This window comes from Typopeltis vanoorti, chromosome 5 (genome assembly GCF_054136105.1).
Source record: "Typopeltis vanoorti isolate ZY-2024b chromosome 5, IOZ_Tvanoo_1.0, whole genome shotgun sequence".
Taxonomy (NCBI): domain Eukaryota; kingdom Metazoa; phylum Arthropoda; class Arachnida; order Uropygi; family Thelyphonidae; genus Typopeltis; species Typopeltis vanoorti.
This window is the reverse complement of record NC_143553.1, coordinates 23873497-23892494: the sequence shown is the minus strand read 5'-3', so window position 1 is coordinate 23892494 and position 18998 is coordinate 23873497. Positions and strand designations below refer to the sequence as shown.

Sequence of the window (18998 nt, the reverse complement as noted above, 5' to 3'; positions counted from 1 at the left end):
TTGTGTGTGTGTGTGTGTGTGTGTGTGTTAAAATCTGGAAACAGCATAACCCATTTGGTATATAAATAACTCTACTAATTTGGTATATAAATAAACCCACAATCTAAAAAGGTAGCAAATATATTTTCTGATGATGAAATTGTATTTGCTACCTTTTTAGATTAGCTACAGAGATCAGCAAAATCATTAAACGAATTTCAGAACAAACAATATGAGAATATCAGAAATAAAGACAAAAATAATGGATTTTCAAAGGAGGAATACCAGTGCTGGTTGTTGCACATTCTTCTCTCTGACCTTTAGAGATTTCCTCATAGGCCAGTCTCTCTCTTCACATAGTGCAAAGCCCTTGCTTGGCTGTTGAATTCACACAAAAACTGCAGTACTTTTTATATATCTCAGCTGCAGACGCATCAACACAGACACTACCTTCAAGTCGCCGCAGAGATGCCAGCAGTTCTTGTATTGAAGACAGTTCAGCAGCTGTTTTAGGTTGTCATGGGATTCTTTCATGTTGACAGCACGTCTGACTGGAATGGTTGGGAGCTGGTTTCCATTATGCAGGAATACTGCCTTATGAACACTCAATTTTGACGAGTATGAAAAGTTGCCATTCGTGCTGGTTATGTTTGATTCGAAGGGCATTCCTCAGGCCATCTACATCGTAGCAAAACACAAGATCATCTTCCATTCGGAAGTGAGGTGCAAACTGTTCATGATGAGTGCAAAACGAAGTCACTCGACATTTTCCTTGAAGATTCCATTTTGTAGAAGTTTGATCACAGTAACTCTGCTTTGGCTTTGGACAGCTCTAGATCACAAACAAGATCATTCAGTTCTTCTTTTGTGAGAATGTGTGGTGCAAATGATGCACCATAGCAAACATATGGATCTTCATTATATGCCAGAGGCTCCAGTTAACCCAACATCGGTTCACCTCTGTCCTCATCATCCTCTGAATTGATGGAAAATTCTTTCAGAAGTTCGGGAATGGGAATTCCTTTGCCATGTGTAACAGGTTGAAGAGCATATGGTATATTCGGGTATGCTATTGTTCACTTCTTTTTTTTTTCATGATGCCTCCTGAAACAGCTGGTTCCCTGCAGAAGTAGCAGTTATTTGAATGATTGCTTGGCTCCCTTCAAATCATAGGAACAGCAAACAGCATTGACATTTTACTGCCTTTTACCTTCAAATCATACGAACAGCAAACAGCATTGACATTTTACTGCCTTTTACCCACATTAGGAGGTTCCTAGCACACATGTGGGCCCAGGACTTCTCCTGGTGCCCGATCTTACATACAAATAAAGCTGATATGCTTTTTTCACTAATGGAGTGATGGCCTTTTTCTGGCTTGCCAACGTCACTTCCCCTCAAATGTAACAAACGTTATTTGCACTATTAACACAAGCGAGGCATCACTACTACTGGATTTACACTGCAGGGATCACTTGTTTAGTACTTATGAGAGTAGCCCAGGAAATCACACAAACACTTGCTCACCCTATGAGACTTTATACTAATGATTGCATTATTTACAACAGTGATGTCATGACTTAACTTCATTGCATCAGCCAATGTTGCAATAACTTCTGGGGATGTTGTGTATAATTGGCTGATGCAATATATTACAATCAGAAGATTGAAATACAGCATTGTGAAATGATACCTATGTACGCAATGCAGACTGACTCTCTCCTAAACAAGAACTTATCAACAGATTTTGTCATTTTCATGTTCAGTGCATCGAAATTAGTAAAGAATCACTGTTTTAATTTCATAGGCAAATTGTGTTGTCCAGTATTATCAAAGCCATAATTTAATTTTTGCTTGTCAGTATGTTTCTTAATATCAAAGTAATCTGAGAACTATGTCTATTTTCACACAATATTTTCACAATATGTCCTCTGAACTTCAGCTATGTCGATCATCACTCCAAAATCCATGGCATCAATTCCTTACATCTATGTAAGGAATTGATGCCATGGATTTTGGAGTGAGTTACAAAAGTTATGCATTTTTGTAACCACAAAGTGCATAACTTTGACACATTGAACTGCAACTTTTACTTAGACCCAGTCTATTTAGATCATCTGGCAGAATATATCACCTTTATTAATATTTGTCCCTCTCCTGTTTAGCATCATTGGAAAACAACTGTATATTCTCCTCTCAGATCATTCTCAATTTCATTAATGTAAAAATAGCAACATTCCAATACAAGACCCTAAAACACACTATGGTCACATGCCTCCTTCATATTCTGTCTCCACCATATTTGCTCTGATGTTTGTACAGACATCCACTTATCCATGTTATCAGCTTCATGCGTATCTCATTTTCTCCGGTTTATGTAATAAGGTTCTATGCATCTTGTCAGATGACTTTGCTGAGTTTGATATTATCATGGTGCAGTCATTTGAAGAGGAATCATTATATTCTTCAGCTGCCACTTTATTGTAGAAATTGAGTAATTTACTAAGGCAAAAGCTCTCTCTCACAAAGCTATGCTAAATTTAAAATGCCGAGAAATTATGTTGTTTTATCCTTTATACAACTGTAAGCAAATAAAAGTTTGTGTGTGAAGTTTGTAGTTCATGTGCCAAACAGTTTGCTTAAACTTGGATAAAGGATTAAACAAGAATATGATTTCTTGTTTGATTCCAAGTCTGGGTGGTGGCCCTTCCCATAATGCGTTATACACACCTGAAAAGGCATGTGTTCTTTTTATTTTGGGATACCAAGGCAATTAATGCAAAGTCACTAACCTCTATGCTCATAAAAATAATAAAATTTCTTGTCATATTTAATTTAACTGAACAGGAGATGATTGGTTGTTGTATTACAGTACCTTTTGCACGCACCAAACTACTTTATTCTGTGCATAACATGATATGTATTTCCTTTGAATTTTTTTCTTTTTGTTTGTTAGTTTATGTTAAGTTTTGGCATACGTAATGCAGGAAGTGGCTATATTGATAACAAAGTGAAATTCAGTCTAGGAGCCTGTTGATAAAGCAGTGATGCTATCACTGACCCAAGCCAGCATGAAATTACTATCACCATATTTAATTAAGATGTGTACTTGCAGAAGAATACATAAGGTCTTATTTATTCATTTGTTTTTCATTGTGTTCTTTGTATGTTGTTCATAGTTCTATACAAATCCCATATATGGGAGCAATATTCCATTATTTGGAATATTGCTCCCATATATGGGATGGTGCACCAAAATCCTCTTTAAGATTGCTTCCTTCTGTCCAGAAAAGAGCAATCTGGCTAATTAATGTTCCCTCTCTCACAGATGTTCAGTTTACGCCTTGTGCCTCTTCTGCAGATAATTTGATACAGTGCGCTGCTGAATTGACTACTGTTATTTCTCCACTCTCCTCCAAAATCAACAGAACAAGAGCCACTGCTTAATAAACCCCTTTTACATTCCATCTTGAAAGTTGCCAAACCAACTTCACTGACTCCTTTTTCATTCCATCCACTTCTGTTCTTTGGAACGTTCTTCCCCACTCCACCTTCTCCAAAGAATTCAGCTTCAGCTGTTCGAACAAAATGTGAACTAATTCTCTCTTGCCATTAGTGCTATAGGCCACAAGATGTATACCACTAATGTGCTATAGGTCTTGGCCTTTCGTGTGTAGATCAGATATACATATATAAAAAGTGATATCTTCAAACTGCTTATAAGGAGAAAAGAACTTAGTGATGATGATAAATAGGAAGTAATTACCATCTTTTTCTCAGCAAAATAAAATTGAGTATGACATTGAAAAAAGAAACTGTAAGAAGGTTTTTATAGGCATCAAATTTGAAACATTTGCAGATTCAAATATATATATATATATATAATCTATCTATGACCTTCCGTATATAGATATATATATATCTATGACCTTCCGTGTGAATGCACATGTGTGCATTCACACGGAAGGTCATAGAACTGATCTTGTAATGGTTCAGTATATATGGCCAGAGTACATACACAATTTGCAGACAAAGACTCTTAGTGGCAGTAAGTGTTATTGTTCATGGATGATGGATAGTTGTGTTGAAAAGGAGGACCTAGTGGCTGTAGATGTAGTGTAGAGAAGTTGTGTAAAGTTGAGCCTTCTTGTGATGATGCCCTGGAGGTATCACTGAATAAAAATAAGTTGGAAGCTGAATTGTGTATGAATGGTGACCAGCAACTGCTGGTGATTTTACATGTTTAGAGAAAATATAAAACAGTGGCTACAACCTCAGTTGAGCAACCCATAAAAAATATCTATAGAAAAGTATAATGCTGAAGTAGTGCCAATTGGAAAGTGATTGAAAGGATTTGGAGAGAAGAATCTTCTATTCAAGATTGTATAATGCATTCCTATGGAGGTTTTTGGTGCATCTTCCCAAATGTGAGAACCTTGAGTAATTTCTAAGGTCTTTATAACCTTTAGATTTATATGGTATTAAAAGTTGCATGTGTGAGTCATAGTGTCTTAAAAGAAGAGGATACAAATGTTTTGAAGATTTGAGTAGGTTATGGATGTAGTGTGTTTGTGCTAGAGAGAATGATAAGGTGTAAGGCAGTGCTAAAAGAGAAATCTAGTCTTAAAGAGAGAACTGAATATTTTGTAACTAAAGGGGAATGACGTGAGATTTTTCTTATAAGACCCTTTTGGCTGCATTAAAGTTAGCAGTATTGTCCTCATCCCACTAGAATGTGCAGGAGATCACGTTCGCTGCCAACTACGAGTATACTCGTAGTTCATATATGAGCTTCACAAGCCAACTAAGAGTATACTCATATGTCGATTTACCGATCTCCTATGCCAAACACGAGTTATCCCTTTGTATAATTACCTTAATTTGGACCCTTGAATTTTGAATAAAGCGGAGAGCATGTCTGGGGGCTTGGTAGAAGGGAAATAATTTCAACTAAAATATAGTATATTGTGTATGTGCGTCAGATGCCAACTATGAGTATACTCGTAGTTCGTATATGAGCTTCACAAGCCAATTACGAGCATATTCATATTTTTATCACTAATCCATTTGATTCACACAGTTCATAGAATTTCACGCCATATTTATATTTTTTGTTTTTTTATGTATTGCTGAAATGCCATTCTACCGTGCCACAACACCATTGACTCTTCAATACATAAGTTTCTGTCTAGTGTGTAGCAATTTCGCATTACACTATTAAAATGATCTCGGACTGGTCTTAATTTGTGCAATTTATCATTAGCTGCTTGGGAATTTACTTTGAAATGCAAATGTCGCAATAAAATTTGAAATCGATTTTGGCACATTTTAGAGCGCCAAAATGGCAAATTGTAAAGTTGATTTGTACTCGTATAATGCTCAGTAGACTGTAAATTACAAGGATCCATATGAAGTAAAAGTCCAAGAAATAATTTCATTTCAGGTATGTCTGTTGCTTTCCGGTTAGAAATTCTTCAACTTTTTTTTTTTTGAACTGCGCTCGGCTTTCCTCAATATTTTGTAAAGCATATAAATTGGTTTGTTCTACTAAAATTGTGAGAAAATCTTCAGAAAAGAAAAGTTCAACTAACCTTTTGATACTGAAATTTCCAATGTCAATTTAAAAACTGCAGTTTCAACAAAGTCAAATTGTGGGGCTCTTCTTCTGAATTTTCCCAATAAGTTGATGTTGATATATTTGGCTGGTTGCTAACTTCATCTTCAAAAGTTTCTTCATCATCGGAGTCACCGCTAGAGTCTTCTGTAGGATCATCATCGGAATCGGAACCAAATATTTCATGAAATTCATCATCGCTCATATTAGCATAAGCTTCTACTTCTATAACAGTAAGTTTTCTTTTACTGGCCATGGTGAAACTGAAGGTTCTTAGAGACAAGAAACTAAAACTGAACTAGACTCAATAAACACTGCCGTCAGCACATCTAATATATAGATGGAAGTGATACGAGATTACTCGTAGTTGGCGTATGAAACAAAATTCTTTCTGATAAGCCGGCTACAAGATTACTCGTAGTGACCTTGAAGATGGGAGTGATAAGAGATTGCTCGTAGTTGCCGTATGAAACAAAATTCTTTCTGATAAGCCGGCTACGAGATTACTCGTAGTGACCTTGAAGATGGGAGTGATACGAGATTGCTTGTAGTTGGCGTATGAAACAAAATTCTATCTGATAAGCCGGCTACGAGATTACTCATAGTGACCTTGAAGATGTGAAAGCGCTTGCCTTGGGGGAACAAACTATGACTCAGTAGCGTGGCAGCGAACGTGTTAACATTGGTTGTAGATCTTGAAGGCGGACTGGAAGTGTTAATTATAGGTCAGTTTGTGTGTCATTAGTAGTTAAGATCTTGGAGAAATTAGTGTGGGACCGTATACAGCATTAGGCAAATGAGGGTAATATTATCTGTGAGAGTCAACATGGATTTGTTAAGGGGTGCTCTTGTTTTAGCAATATGCTAGTCTTTTATAATAAAGTTACAAGAGCAGCAGATGAGGGAAAGGCATATAATGCCATTTTCTTGGACTTAGCAAAGGCATTTGATAGGGTGCCACATGATAAGCTGATATTTAAGTTGCAGCACATGGGTCTGGATGTCAGGTTAGTCAACTGGATTCAGGATTGGCTGTCCAATAGGCATCAGAGAGTTGTGTATGGTGGGACAGTTTCAAGGAGGCAGAGGGGTTACAAGTGGGGTCCCACACGACTCAGTACTGGGACCTATATTGTTTATTTTATATCAATGACAGTATCAGTGGATTGCAGGGGGATATTCAGTTGTTTGTGGATGATGCGAAGCCGGGAAGGGTTATTAATAATAGTGCAGATGTGGTAGTCCTGCAAGAGGATTTGTATAAGCTAGACAGATGGGCAAATGAATGGGGGTATCGGTTTAATGCAACAAAATGTAATGTCTTGAGGTTTGGGACACATCGATGCAACACTGCATACTCTATGGGAGGAGCTATACTGGAGGAAGTAGGGCAGACAAGAGATCTGGGGTTGATGATTGATAGAAACCTGAAATTTAGGGGACATATTACAAAGGTGGTGAAGGTAACACAGAGGATTGCTGTAATAATGAGGAGGACACTGACCTGCAGAGATAAGAGTTATTATTCCATTGTATAAGACTCTGATCAGACCACACTTAGACTATTGTTCTCAGATTTGGTCCCCATAATTTGAAGGGGATAAATGAACTGTGGAAGGGGTACAAAGGGAGTACAAAGATGGTTTCAGGACTGTACAATGTTAGTTAGGAGGATCGGCTGAGGGAATGTGGACTGCAAAGTTTGGTGGATAGAAGGAGAGGTGATATGATTGAGACTTTTAAACTGTTGAGGGTTGGTTAGGGTTGACACTGGGGAGGTCTTTCGCTTGGTTGAACAGTGGGAAGGAGCGATGACAAGGGGCCATCCCTGGAAGTTACGAAAGGAAACTGTGAGGAAGAGGTTGAGAAGTGGTTTCTTTGCATGGAGGGTGGTTGAACCATGGAATGCATTGCCTGATAGAGTGGTGAGAGCGAGAGCAGTCAGTGAGTTTAAGGAGTGGTATGATAGACTTTGTGTTTCCTAGGAGGGACCTCCCATGATGAGTCTTGATAGTCTTTGTGTTTCTTAGGAAGGACCTCCTGCAATGACTCTTTTGACTCCATGGAGGCCTTAATAATAATAATCATTGCAGTGTTTTACAAATGAGAAAGAAGTAGTGTTCTGTCATGAGCAACAGTGAATATGATGTAAAGTTGGTAATAGGAGGTAACTAATGTACATGAAAAAGTGCAGAGCCATAGGATGCTTCATTTGTTGAGTAATCTGAAGATAGGAAATCAATCACCAATACTGTGAACTATCAGAGAATGAACTGTTAATCCATATAGCAGATATGCGATAGTAACCTAGTAAGAAGGCATGTATGGTACACGTTACTAATTCTCTGAAAATCGCAAGAGTAATTGCATGAACTATTGCAAATCTTTCCACGGTCTGTATTTAAAGGAGGATCAGGTTGGCTAGGAGATCTGTTGTGGAATGAAGGAGAAAATCCATATTGGCAATTTCAGATTAATTTATTGCTGTCTTATTTGTATTTTTAGATATGGGCTTGGATATAGACGTGCTTCATTGCTGTTGGGTGGCTGCCAGACATGCATGACAGTGTAGTCAGTACAGGTTGGATGATTAGGAGGGCTTTTGTACTGTCTCTCCTGATGAAAGAAGGTTCATAATATAGAGAGGTTATTTTTCTTGTGTTTGTCTGTACAACAGGCCCTACCTTATTTATAGTGTTAACATGGTACTGTGTGTGAGAGAAAGAATAGAGCACTGAAAGACAGAAGTGCTATCCTTAGCCAGAGATGAAAAACCTCATCTGCTGTTTGAGGAGGAGACAGGCTTTCTGTGGCTGACACTGTCAAAGTCTGATTTAGATTTATTCACTATTTGTAATATTTTCTGGTCCCTCATTTGCACTTCGCAGAACTAAAAAGTTCTGTGAAGTGCAGATTTTTTGCATTTTCTTTCAGTATTATTTGCATTTTCTTTCATTTATTGCCCATAATGAAGGTGAATTTATATCATTTATCCATAAAAATAATGTTGGTGACTATTTTATGTTGTTTTCAGCACCAGCAACAAAACCAGACTAACTTTTCACGATATAATATCAGTAATGTGATCTGGTATCCAGCTCGTTTGTGCAAGGTAATTGTGTTTTTTAAGCCTTTTCATTATGTATGGTGAAATATATAATTATACTAAGATAATTTATGTTGTCAGTTGCAAAAAGAATCTTACATGACTACTACAGCATACCTATTTCAGGATAAAGAGAGCATTCAGAGAATTACAGTGGGCAGTGAAATAAACAAAATTCATCTTGCTGAATTAATTTTCTAAGGATATCCCTGACTTTTATAAGAATAAGGATAACTTGTATGTTATATACAGTAAAATATTATTAATACCCCAAGATCTCATGGAGTCGGACTCATCTGGGAGATCCTTTTATCTCTCTCTCTCTCACTCTCACACACACACACACACACACACACACACACACACACACACACACACAGGTCATCATACTGTGTCTTAAACACACACACAGCTCATCACTGTTTCTTAAACACACTATGACACCACACTCTCAGGCAAGGCATTCCAATCATTTACAACTTTGCACAAAAAAACCTGCTTCTCACTCCCCTACTCACACCCTCTTTATACAGTTTTTTTGGGATGACCCCTGGTTCTCCCTCGATCTCCCACTATTCTCTGTAGAACTTTCCAGCATTGATCCTATCATATCTCCCCTCTTCCTTCTGTCCACCAGACTCTGCAATTTACATCTTCTCAATCTTTGCTCATACTCAATATTCCAGAGGTTAGAAACTACCTTAATCAGTCGCCTTTGGACCCTATCCAACATCTCTTCGTCCATCTGAAAACCAGGTGACCAAATCTGGGCACAATAGTCCATGTGTGGCCTAATCAAAGCCTTATACAATGGAACAAGAATCTCTCTACTTCTACAAATCAGTGTCCTCTGCATCATTCCCAGAAGCCTTGTGCTGTCTTCACAATTTTGGCTATGTGTCCCCTAAATTTCAGATCCTTATCCACTATCATCCCCAGATCTCTTATTTCCTCTACCTCCAACAATATATCCTCACCAAGCATAAATTCTGCATCCAATTTTTGTTTTCCAAATTTTAAAACCTTACATTTTGCAACATTGAACTCGCATCGCCATTTCCTTGCCCAATCACTCAATTTATTCAAGCATTCTTGTAAGGCCACAACATCTTCTATGTTCTTCATGGTTCGTCTCAACTTGCATCATCTGCAAACAACTGAATATCTCCATCCAAATCTTCACCAATATCATTTATATACAAGTTAAACAGTAATGGCCCTAAAACAGACCCCTGAGGCACTCCGCTAGTGACTTTCCTTTTCCCTGATATCGCTCCCCTATACACAACTTGTTTGATACCTATCAGATAGCCAGTCTCCAATCCACTAATCTAATATCCAACCCCATCTGCTCTAGTTTGACTGTCAACTTATCATGAGGTAATCTATCAAAAGCCTTTGCAAAATCCAAGTATATTACTGTGTATCCTTCTCCTCTGTCCAAGGAAGCTGTCAGTTTATTGTAATAAGTAAGTAGATTATTAAAACATGACCTCCCTTCAGCAAATCCATGCTGTCCATCAAAGATAATACCATTGTTGTCAACCCAATTCTGGATCCTAGTTCTCACAAGCTTTTCCAACAACTTAACCACAACACCTGACACACAAATAGGCCTATAGTTTGATGCTTGTGTTCGATCACTTCCTTTATGAAGTGGCACAATCTTGCCCTCCTTCCACTCCTTAGGAACTTGACTGAGTGCAAGACTCATATTAAAAAAATATGTCTAGGCAGGTGTCAATTCCCTGCACATTCTTGGCACATTCCTTCAGAATATGTGGTGATATATTATCAAGTCTGACAGCCTTATTAACATCTAGTTTGCTCAACTCTCCATACACCACTTACTCACTTACAGTTAGTCTCTCTTCTCCATCATCAACTGCTCTCAATCTCTCCATGAAGTCACATTCACAAGATTTAAAGACCTTTATGAACTGCTCATTAAGTATCTCCACCACACATTCTGCAACAGCTGTCTTTATACCATTTTCTCCAATCAATGTCATCCACATTTCCTGGTCTTTAACAACATCCAATCAAGTATTTGATTCCATTCAGTTCTATCTCACACCATACTGCCTCAAAATCACTGGCACTATTTCCCTCTTACATCTCTACTTTGTATGGACATAACTCTTTCTCTATCATCAATAGCACTCTCCCTCCCTTTTTACCCTTTCTATCTTCACGAAACACATCATACCCTTCCATCTCTATTCCTGTCTGGATGTCCTCTTCCAACCATGTCTCACTTATTCCAACAATGTTTGGGTGAACATATGCAATTAGTGCAACCGTTTCATCTGCATAGTTTCTTATACTTCTAGCATTTGTATACAAACACAACAGATCATTTCTGGATCTACAGCTAGTTCCACTGATACCACTCGTTCGATGTGATCTCTCCATGCTCGACTGGGGCCATTTCCCTTTCTGCTTATTCATTTTAGAACCCTTTTCAATTCCAACTGCTTCTTGATCCCAGGTCATTCCATCCCATTCCTTTCCTGTCCACACTTGCTCTCACATCCTCTTGGAGCATCCACATTTCTCAAGCTGTGTATCCCTGTCCACCCTGAGCCTCCCCGTTTCCCTGTTCCTCTTGCACACCCATTCTCTCATTTTCTATACTCATGCCACTCATTTCTCCATTGATAACTACTTCTTCAATCTCTCCTGTCTTACTCTCCTGCTCTGCCATATCACTTCCCACTTGATCTGATTCATTTCTCTCTACTCACTTCTCTACCTTCCAGCAGTAGTCTCTCCAAGCGACTCGCACCATAACCACTCAAATGCAGTCCATCGCTCCCATACAGTTCACTTCGTCCTTCAAACGCATTCCACACATTAACAAACTGTACTCCCCTCTCCTCACATATTTTAGCCAACATATCATTCATAATCCTTGCTCTCTGCCTCATCTCACCACAGTCATACCTAGGCAACACGTTTACTGCCCTTCCTGTCATGCTATTCTCTTTTATCCGTCTAAGCAGCCTCCTGATATCTATTCTGACATGCTCTTTGTCCTCTGTTAAATCATTCATACATATTAAAGCCATCAACTCCTTTGCTCACTCCCTCCTCATATCCAATGCCTCAATCACTCTACTCATTTTACCACCTGGAAAACACACCTTGTGTATCCTATCATCCAGCACACCTTTAATAATGGAGTCTCCATACAATGCCACTTGCTCGTTATTCGTTAACTGTTTTGTGCCATCATGACTTGTTTTAATCATTTTTTATCTGAATTTTCTTAATTTCATTCTGCATCCATTTCATCTCTTGCCTCATCCAATCCAATTCAACTTCCGAATCTTGCATCACATTCTCTCTATCATTCACTCTTTCTAATTTTCTAACTCTCGACCTCCTCTTCTTACTTTCACTCTCATTCATCCTTTTGAGTTTCCTTACTTTCGGTACATGTGTCCAACTTTCGCTATCATTCATTTTTTCAATTTTTTCCACTTTCGAATCTTGTGTCACGCTATTTCTGGTTTCATTCGTTCTCTCAATTTCGTTTCTTTCCCCCCACTCTCGCCTCACTTTTGCCCTTTTTACCATCCATTATGGTTTTCAAATCGCTCGTTTTCTTTTTTACTGATTTTTTAACATTTTTTCGCCTCTCTTTCACACCATCCTTCTCTTTCGAATGTGCACTTGTTTTCCCCGCAACATTCTCGCTACTAACACTTTCTGTCATCAATTTCATATTAGCATTCATCAGCTCCTCATTCAGGTCACACTTTGCACACACCCTCCTTCCATCCGCCTTAAACATCCACAAATCATTTATGTAATTGAAAGAATACATATAGCACACCTCACACTTAATGAAATGACTGAAGTCTTAAGTTAAACTCATGGAATGACAAAGCTGCTGCCATGTTTCCTCTGCCGGTCACTACTCTAAGGTCTAATAATAACAAGTTCTTACTTAAGTTTAGGTACAATATTCCCCACACTAATAATACTAATAGTGCACAACTTTTATAGCAGCTCTTACTCAAACAAATATTCATATACAATTAATTATTTTAAGAATACTTGTCTCAATCTGGAGCTCTTCTTACACACATCTGCCATGCTTGCATCACTAGTGCCCTCCATTATTTGATTATAATATAATATTGAGAATACTGGACTGTTTGAAATTAATCTGCAGATGCAGTGTATGCTTTACTTTATAACAGAGGTGAGAGGTAAAAGCGTGCTACATGTGTAATTATGTAGTCATTGATTAGAATAACTTCACGTTTGGTAAACATCAACAATGCATCTTTGAGAGTATCTTAATGCAAACTAACGTTTGGCAGGGACTAGTAAGCCACAAAGGAATTAACTTAGTATCATATGTAATTAATTTAACATCTCCCTTGAACAAACTTTTTATAGCCATCTGTGGTCAAATAACTTCGTTGTGAATGAGATGATGTTTTAAAATGGGGGAAAAAAAGTGTAAATTATGCAAAGAAAATTAGCCAATACATTTTTAATGCATTCAGAATGAGGCTGAAAATTTATTCACCCCTTACATTTTGACTTAATCATTTGAAAAATGTTGAAAGTTTTTTTTTTCATTTGTTTATACTATGAATTAAAGATGCCAAGAAATTATATTTCTAGTTTAATCTTTATCCAAGTGTAAGCAAACAATGTTTGTGCATGAGGTATCTTCACGACTGGGCTATTTGTATATAGAGGCTAATGATTTCACATCAGACTGGTTTCCTCTCTGACTGGGCTACTTGTATACAAGTAGCCCGGTTGTAAAGATACTTAATGTGCAAACTCTGTTTGTTTACACTTGGATAAAGGATTAAACCTATAATAAAATAATATAATTTCTTGGCATCTTTAATGAATTTGAAAAATGAGGGTATCTTGAATTGTTCTGGCATACTTTTTTGGAGAACGAACATAGGTGTGTGGAATTTGGATGAAACCTCTCTCCTCCATTCAAGTAAAGGTTATTTCAGTTATGAAATACATAGAAGGTGTTTGTATTTGAAGAGCAGAAACAATATGAAAAGAAGCGTAGATATCATTAAAGTCATACCATTTGGTACCATTGTAGTGTTGAAGCACCTGAGCCTGAAATTTGTTGAATGATGATTGATCTGTAGAAAAGGAAATGTGGACAATGTTATGGTCAAAGTTTCCATTTAATTTGTTGGCAGATCTGGTTAAGTATATCCAGAGTGTTGAGAGAATGAGGATTAACTAGTACAGTGATTTGTAGGTAGACATTTCCATTTGTTCATTATTAACAGCTAATAATTTGGCATCCCTTTTTGATTGAAGTGTGTGAAATTAAAGGGTAGCCAGTTTGAATTATGAATGTTGAAGTCTCCAGGGAAGATGAATTCACTATTTCACTAATTGAGTGATTGGACTGTAGATAATAGTAGGGCAAGAAAATTAACCAATAGAGAAAATTCTAAGTTTAGTAATCTTAGACATTTAATGTCTCATTTGATAAATGCACATATATTGCTTTTCTTTTTGAAAAATAAATATACTGTATTTGCCAGTGTATAAGACATATAAGGTGCGTCTTATATGCCGATACTCAGTTTTTTATTGCTTTCATTTCTGGAAATTTTCTCTGTTCCGAGTTACGCTATTTCTTTTTTCTTCCTTGTGGTATGTGAGAGCATTCCAGTTACGTAGAGTTCAGCGGATGCGCATGCACTTTCATCGACTATCAGAGCTGTGTTCCTGTTCGTTTAAACTTTCCAATTGTTGTCGCATTTGTTGTGAACTGTGATGAATTTCTGCTGTTAAATTTTCTCTAAACTTCTTGGCAGATTATGGCTGAAAAACATCGGCATTGCTATAATATTGCATACAAGCTATGTGTGATTGCATATGCTAAAGAACGTGGAAACAGGGCTGCAGAGAGTCATTTTGGGCCACCCCAACTGAGAAAATGATAACTTGGATAAAGTTTTTTTCTTAAAAAATGTGTGCAAAAAAGGGTGTGTGTCTTATACGTCAACAAATACGGTATTTTAGATAGTTGAGATGAACACTACTTATTGAGCTTGTTGGTTTGTGGTTCTTTGTGAGTGATTGTGTGAGTGTGACACATCACTCAAGCTCAAATTATGGCTACATACGTTACAAAGTAGATGTAGGTTTCTAGTACGAAAGTTTATTTTTCACTTGGTTAGAGTATAATAAATTTAGTTTAATCCTTTATCCAAGTGTGAGCAAAACAAAGTTTGCACCTGAAAGTATCTTCAGGACTGGGGTAAGGTGGTACAACACCAGAGTGGTACTACACACACTCCTGTCTCAGGATCTCCTATAATGCAAAACACATCTCCTTGCAGATATGTCTAATGTTATGCATTAAGGAAAGGGCCACTACCCAGACTAGTTTCGACCTTTATTGAGGTCTCTTCAGTGGGAGCCAGGCACAAGCTGAGATACAAGCCAGAAGCATTCGCAGGTCATCTCTACCTATAGGAGTTGCCAAATGGTGTGGCACCCTTTTTTAATAAATTACTCTGAATTTAGAGAAAGATGTTGAAAGTTTATTTTTCACTTGGTCAGACTATAATAAATTTAGTTTAATCCTTTATCCGAGTGTGAGCAAAACAAAGTTTGCGCCTGAAAGTATCTTCAGGACTGAGGTAAAGTGGTACAACACCCGGGCAACTCGTTGCAAAGGTGGAGTAAGCTACCAACACTCCTGTCTCAGTATCTCCTATAATGCAAAACACATCTCCTTGCGGATATGTCTAATGTTATGCATTAAGGGAAGAGCCACTACCCAAACTAGTTTCGACCTTTATTAAGGTCTCTTCAGTGGGAGCCAGGCCCCTTAATGAATAACATTAGACATCCGGAGGAGATGTGTTTTGCATTATAGGAGATACTGAGACAGGAGTGTTGGTAGCTTGCTCCACCTTTGCAACGAGTTGTCCTAGTGTTGTACCACCTTACCCCTGTCCTGAAGATACTTTCAGGCACAAACTTTGTTTTGCTCACACTTGGATAAAGGATTAAACTAAATTTATTATACTCTAACCAAGTGAAAAATAAACTTTCAACATCTTTCTCTAAATCCAGAGTAATTTATTAAAAAAGGGTGGTACACCATTTGGCAACTCATAGGTAGAGATGACCTGCGAATGCTTCTGCCTGGTATCTCAGCTTGGGCCTGGCTCCCACTGAAGAGACCTCAATAAAGGTCAAAACTAGTCTGGGTAGTGGCCCTTCCCTTAATGCATAACATTAGACATATCCGCAAAGAGATGTGTTTTGCATAATAGGAGATACTGAGACAGGGGTGTTGGTAGCTTGCTCCACCTTAGCATCGAGTTGCTCTGGTGTTGTACCACCTTACCTCAGTCCTGAAGATACTTTCAGGCGCAAACTTTGTTTTGCTCACACTTGGATAAAGGATTAAACTAAATTTATTAGGTTTCTAGTACAGAGGAACAACTGTGGTTCCTCTGTACTATGTTAGAGGAACATAGTACAGAGAAACATCACAGCTGAACCAACAAGTGTTCATCTGTGATGAAACTGGCCTATTTTGGAAAAAAATATCAAAGATACTTTTTTCCTCCATCTCTCAGGAGGAAAAAAGCATTGCCAGGATGCAAGCCAAAGAAGGACAAGCTGATTCTTTTGCCATCTGTAAACGCAAGTGGGGACTTCAAGGTCAAGCCATTGGTTGTGTACTACTCTGAGAGTGTTTAAGAAAAATAACATAATGAAAAGTAAATTTTCTGTTATGTGGCTAATAGTAAGGCTTGGGGTAACCAGGCAATTTTTTATTTAGTGGATCCATGAAGTCTTTGTACCAAGTGTGAGAAAATACCTTCAAGAAAAAAAATCGCCAATAAAATGTCTTCTTGTGCTGGACAGTGCTCCTGCTCTGTCCAGCACAAGAGTTTGATTTTATCACTGTGAAGTTTCTGCCCCCTAACACAACTCCTCTAATCCAGCCAATGGACCATCAGGTCATTTCGAACTTTAAGAAACTCTACACCAAAGCACTATTTCAAAGGTGTTTTGAAGTGGCCTCTGACACAGAATTAACATTCAGAGAATTCTGGAAAAATCACTTCAGCATTCACCATTGCTTAAGTATCCTTGCCAAAGCCTGGGTGCAAGTTACTTACAGGACTATGAACTCGGCCTGGAGGAAATTGTGGCCAGACTATGTAGCAGACAGAGACATTGAGGGCTTTGAGACCGAGTATGTTGCTGTTGTTGATGAGATTGTGTCTCTGGACTTGGAAGTTGACTTAGAATTTTTGAAGGACCATAGGAATGAGCTCACCATGGAAGAACTGGAACACCTTCAAAAGGAGCAGCAAAAGACAGTGGTGGAGGAAGGAAGGATGTTCCTAGTTCTCTCATCAACAAAATGTGTGTGTGTGTGTGAAATGGGGTGAAGTGCAAAGTTTTGTGGAAAGATATTGTTATGTCCTTTGTTTGTTGTTTATTTATTTAAATTTTATATACCTTTTCTCTTATTTATCTATGTCTAGACCCTAACTTTAATGCGAGCTTTGGATAGATTCCTTTGGCGAGCTTCCTAGATATAAAAGTTATCTATACAATCTGGCCAATCCCTAGATTGATCATGTGCATTAACTACTTAGACAAAAGCCTCAGACTGGAGACAAATCCTTTGTTATTACTGTCTAGAGATATTTCCCGACTAGATACTGGCAAATTTTTTTGTTTCGCTGATCCAGCCAATATCATTAGGTTAGAAGGTTTCCTTGACCAATCAACTCGCTTGTTTGTTGAAAAATACCTTAACAAGCAGAGACAAGCAAGTTATTGTACCTCTGTACCGAGCCTTGATAAGACCTCATCTTGACTACTGTGCCCAGATTTGGTCACCTCGGTTCCTTCTTGATGGGGAGGAGGTGGAGAGGATCCAGAAGCGAGTGACTAAGATGATAGCAGGTCTATGGAATGAACCATATGAGAACAGGTTGAAGATTTGTGGGGTGCAGAAACTGGTTGATAGGTGGAAAAGGGGAGATATGATTGAGACATTCAAATTGCTAAAGGGTTTCTATAGGATTAATTCAGAGGATATTTTTGAGATCAGGACTGGTGGTGGGAGAACTAGGGGACACCTATGGAAGCTGGGCAAGAGTGTGGTTAGCAGTGGTGTTAGAGCTGGGTTCTTTACTTTTAGAGTGGTAAATGAGTGGAATAAGCTGCCATAGTCTGTTGTGGGTGCTATGACAGTGAGCGAGTTCAAGGTAAGGTGTGATAGATACTGTGAGAATGTCGTATAGTTGTGTGGACATGATGTTTAGGGCCTCCCTCGATGAGTCTAAGGACTCCCTGGAGTAGCCCGAAAATAATAATAATAATAATAATCCCGCTCTGGTTCTAGATTAAATGAGTGGTGCATTGAATTCAATCTCAGGCCAAATTTCAGGTAAAATATAAAGCACATTTATTGAGATCATAAGATTACAAGTTCACATGCATACACTCAACTAAATTAATATCATTCTAAGTTATAGAGCAATTTAGGACAACTAAATTTCAACTCGACTGGATTCTGTCATGAGCTCTTTCTAAAGTTAAACATTCCCTCGATACAATATACTGACAAAATTTGCTTCCATACAATTATTCTATTAATTTTGTTAATCACTTCACATAACACTATTGACACAATGCATCTATTTAACATTCTCTAAAGAAACGTTCATTGGAGTTATGCAATTGCTATCTACAATAATCACTTAAGAGTTCTACGCTAAATGTCCTTGCACACTATCTTACAACATTTCTTCTCTTCAAAAGGAAAAGGAAAACTAAAAGCTGTACGTTACCAATTTTCAGGATGTTCAACAGGTCCATTACTTAGTTCTTAATTCAGCTTGCACTGCTCGGTCCTTCTTCCTCTTATGTGACTAGAATGTCTCAGTCTGGCTATGACCCACATGGTCACTCATGGCGGTCCTTCGATCTGGCTATCTCAAAAGGCTGTCGTTGTGCTCGCTCTTGACTCGTTTCATTGCCATTTGTCGTCATTCACATTGTCGACTCGACTGTCGTACTCAGCTATTCCTTTCCGAAAATGTACCGAGCCAGGACTCTGGAATGATGGTTGTCGACATCAAACTACCGAAGGCGGTCCGGAATCCATGAAGAGGTGAGAGATAGATCCGACATCCACGAAGAATGAAAATGCCAAACCCTGTTGAATGGACGCAGACTCCTTTTATGTTGCACCTTTGGTGCCCTCTTTACTGCTATGTTTTTTCTCGTCGGCACTGATCC

At 38.2% G+C, this 18998-nt stretch overlaps 1 protein-coding gene across 2 annotated transcripts in view; it reads left to right on the top strand.

Moving 5' to 3' along the window:
* Window positions 1–18998, top strand: part of LOC150106266 (uncharacterized) — a 304586-nt gene that overhangs the window by 23930 nt on the left and 261658 nt on the right. Inside the window, exon 2 of one of the 2 annotated variants that reach the window (XM_090392285.1) lies at window positions 8628–8705. The exons of the other annotated variant lie outside the window; for it this stretch is intronic. Within the exon in view, the coding sequence (XP_090248411.1) occupies window positions 8628–8705 (78 nt within the window). The remainder of the gene's footprint in view (window positions 1–8627; window positions 8706–18998) is intronic. 2 annotated transcript variants of the gene reach the window in all.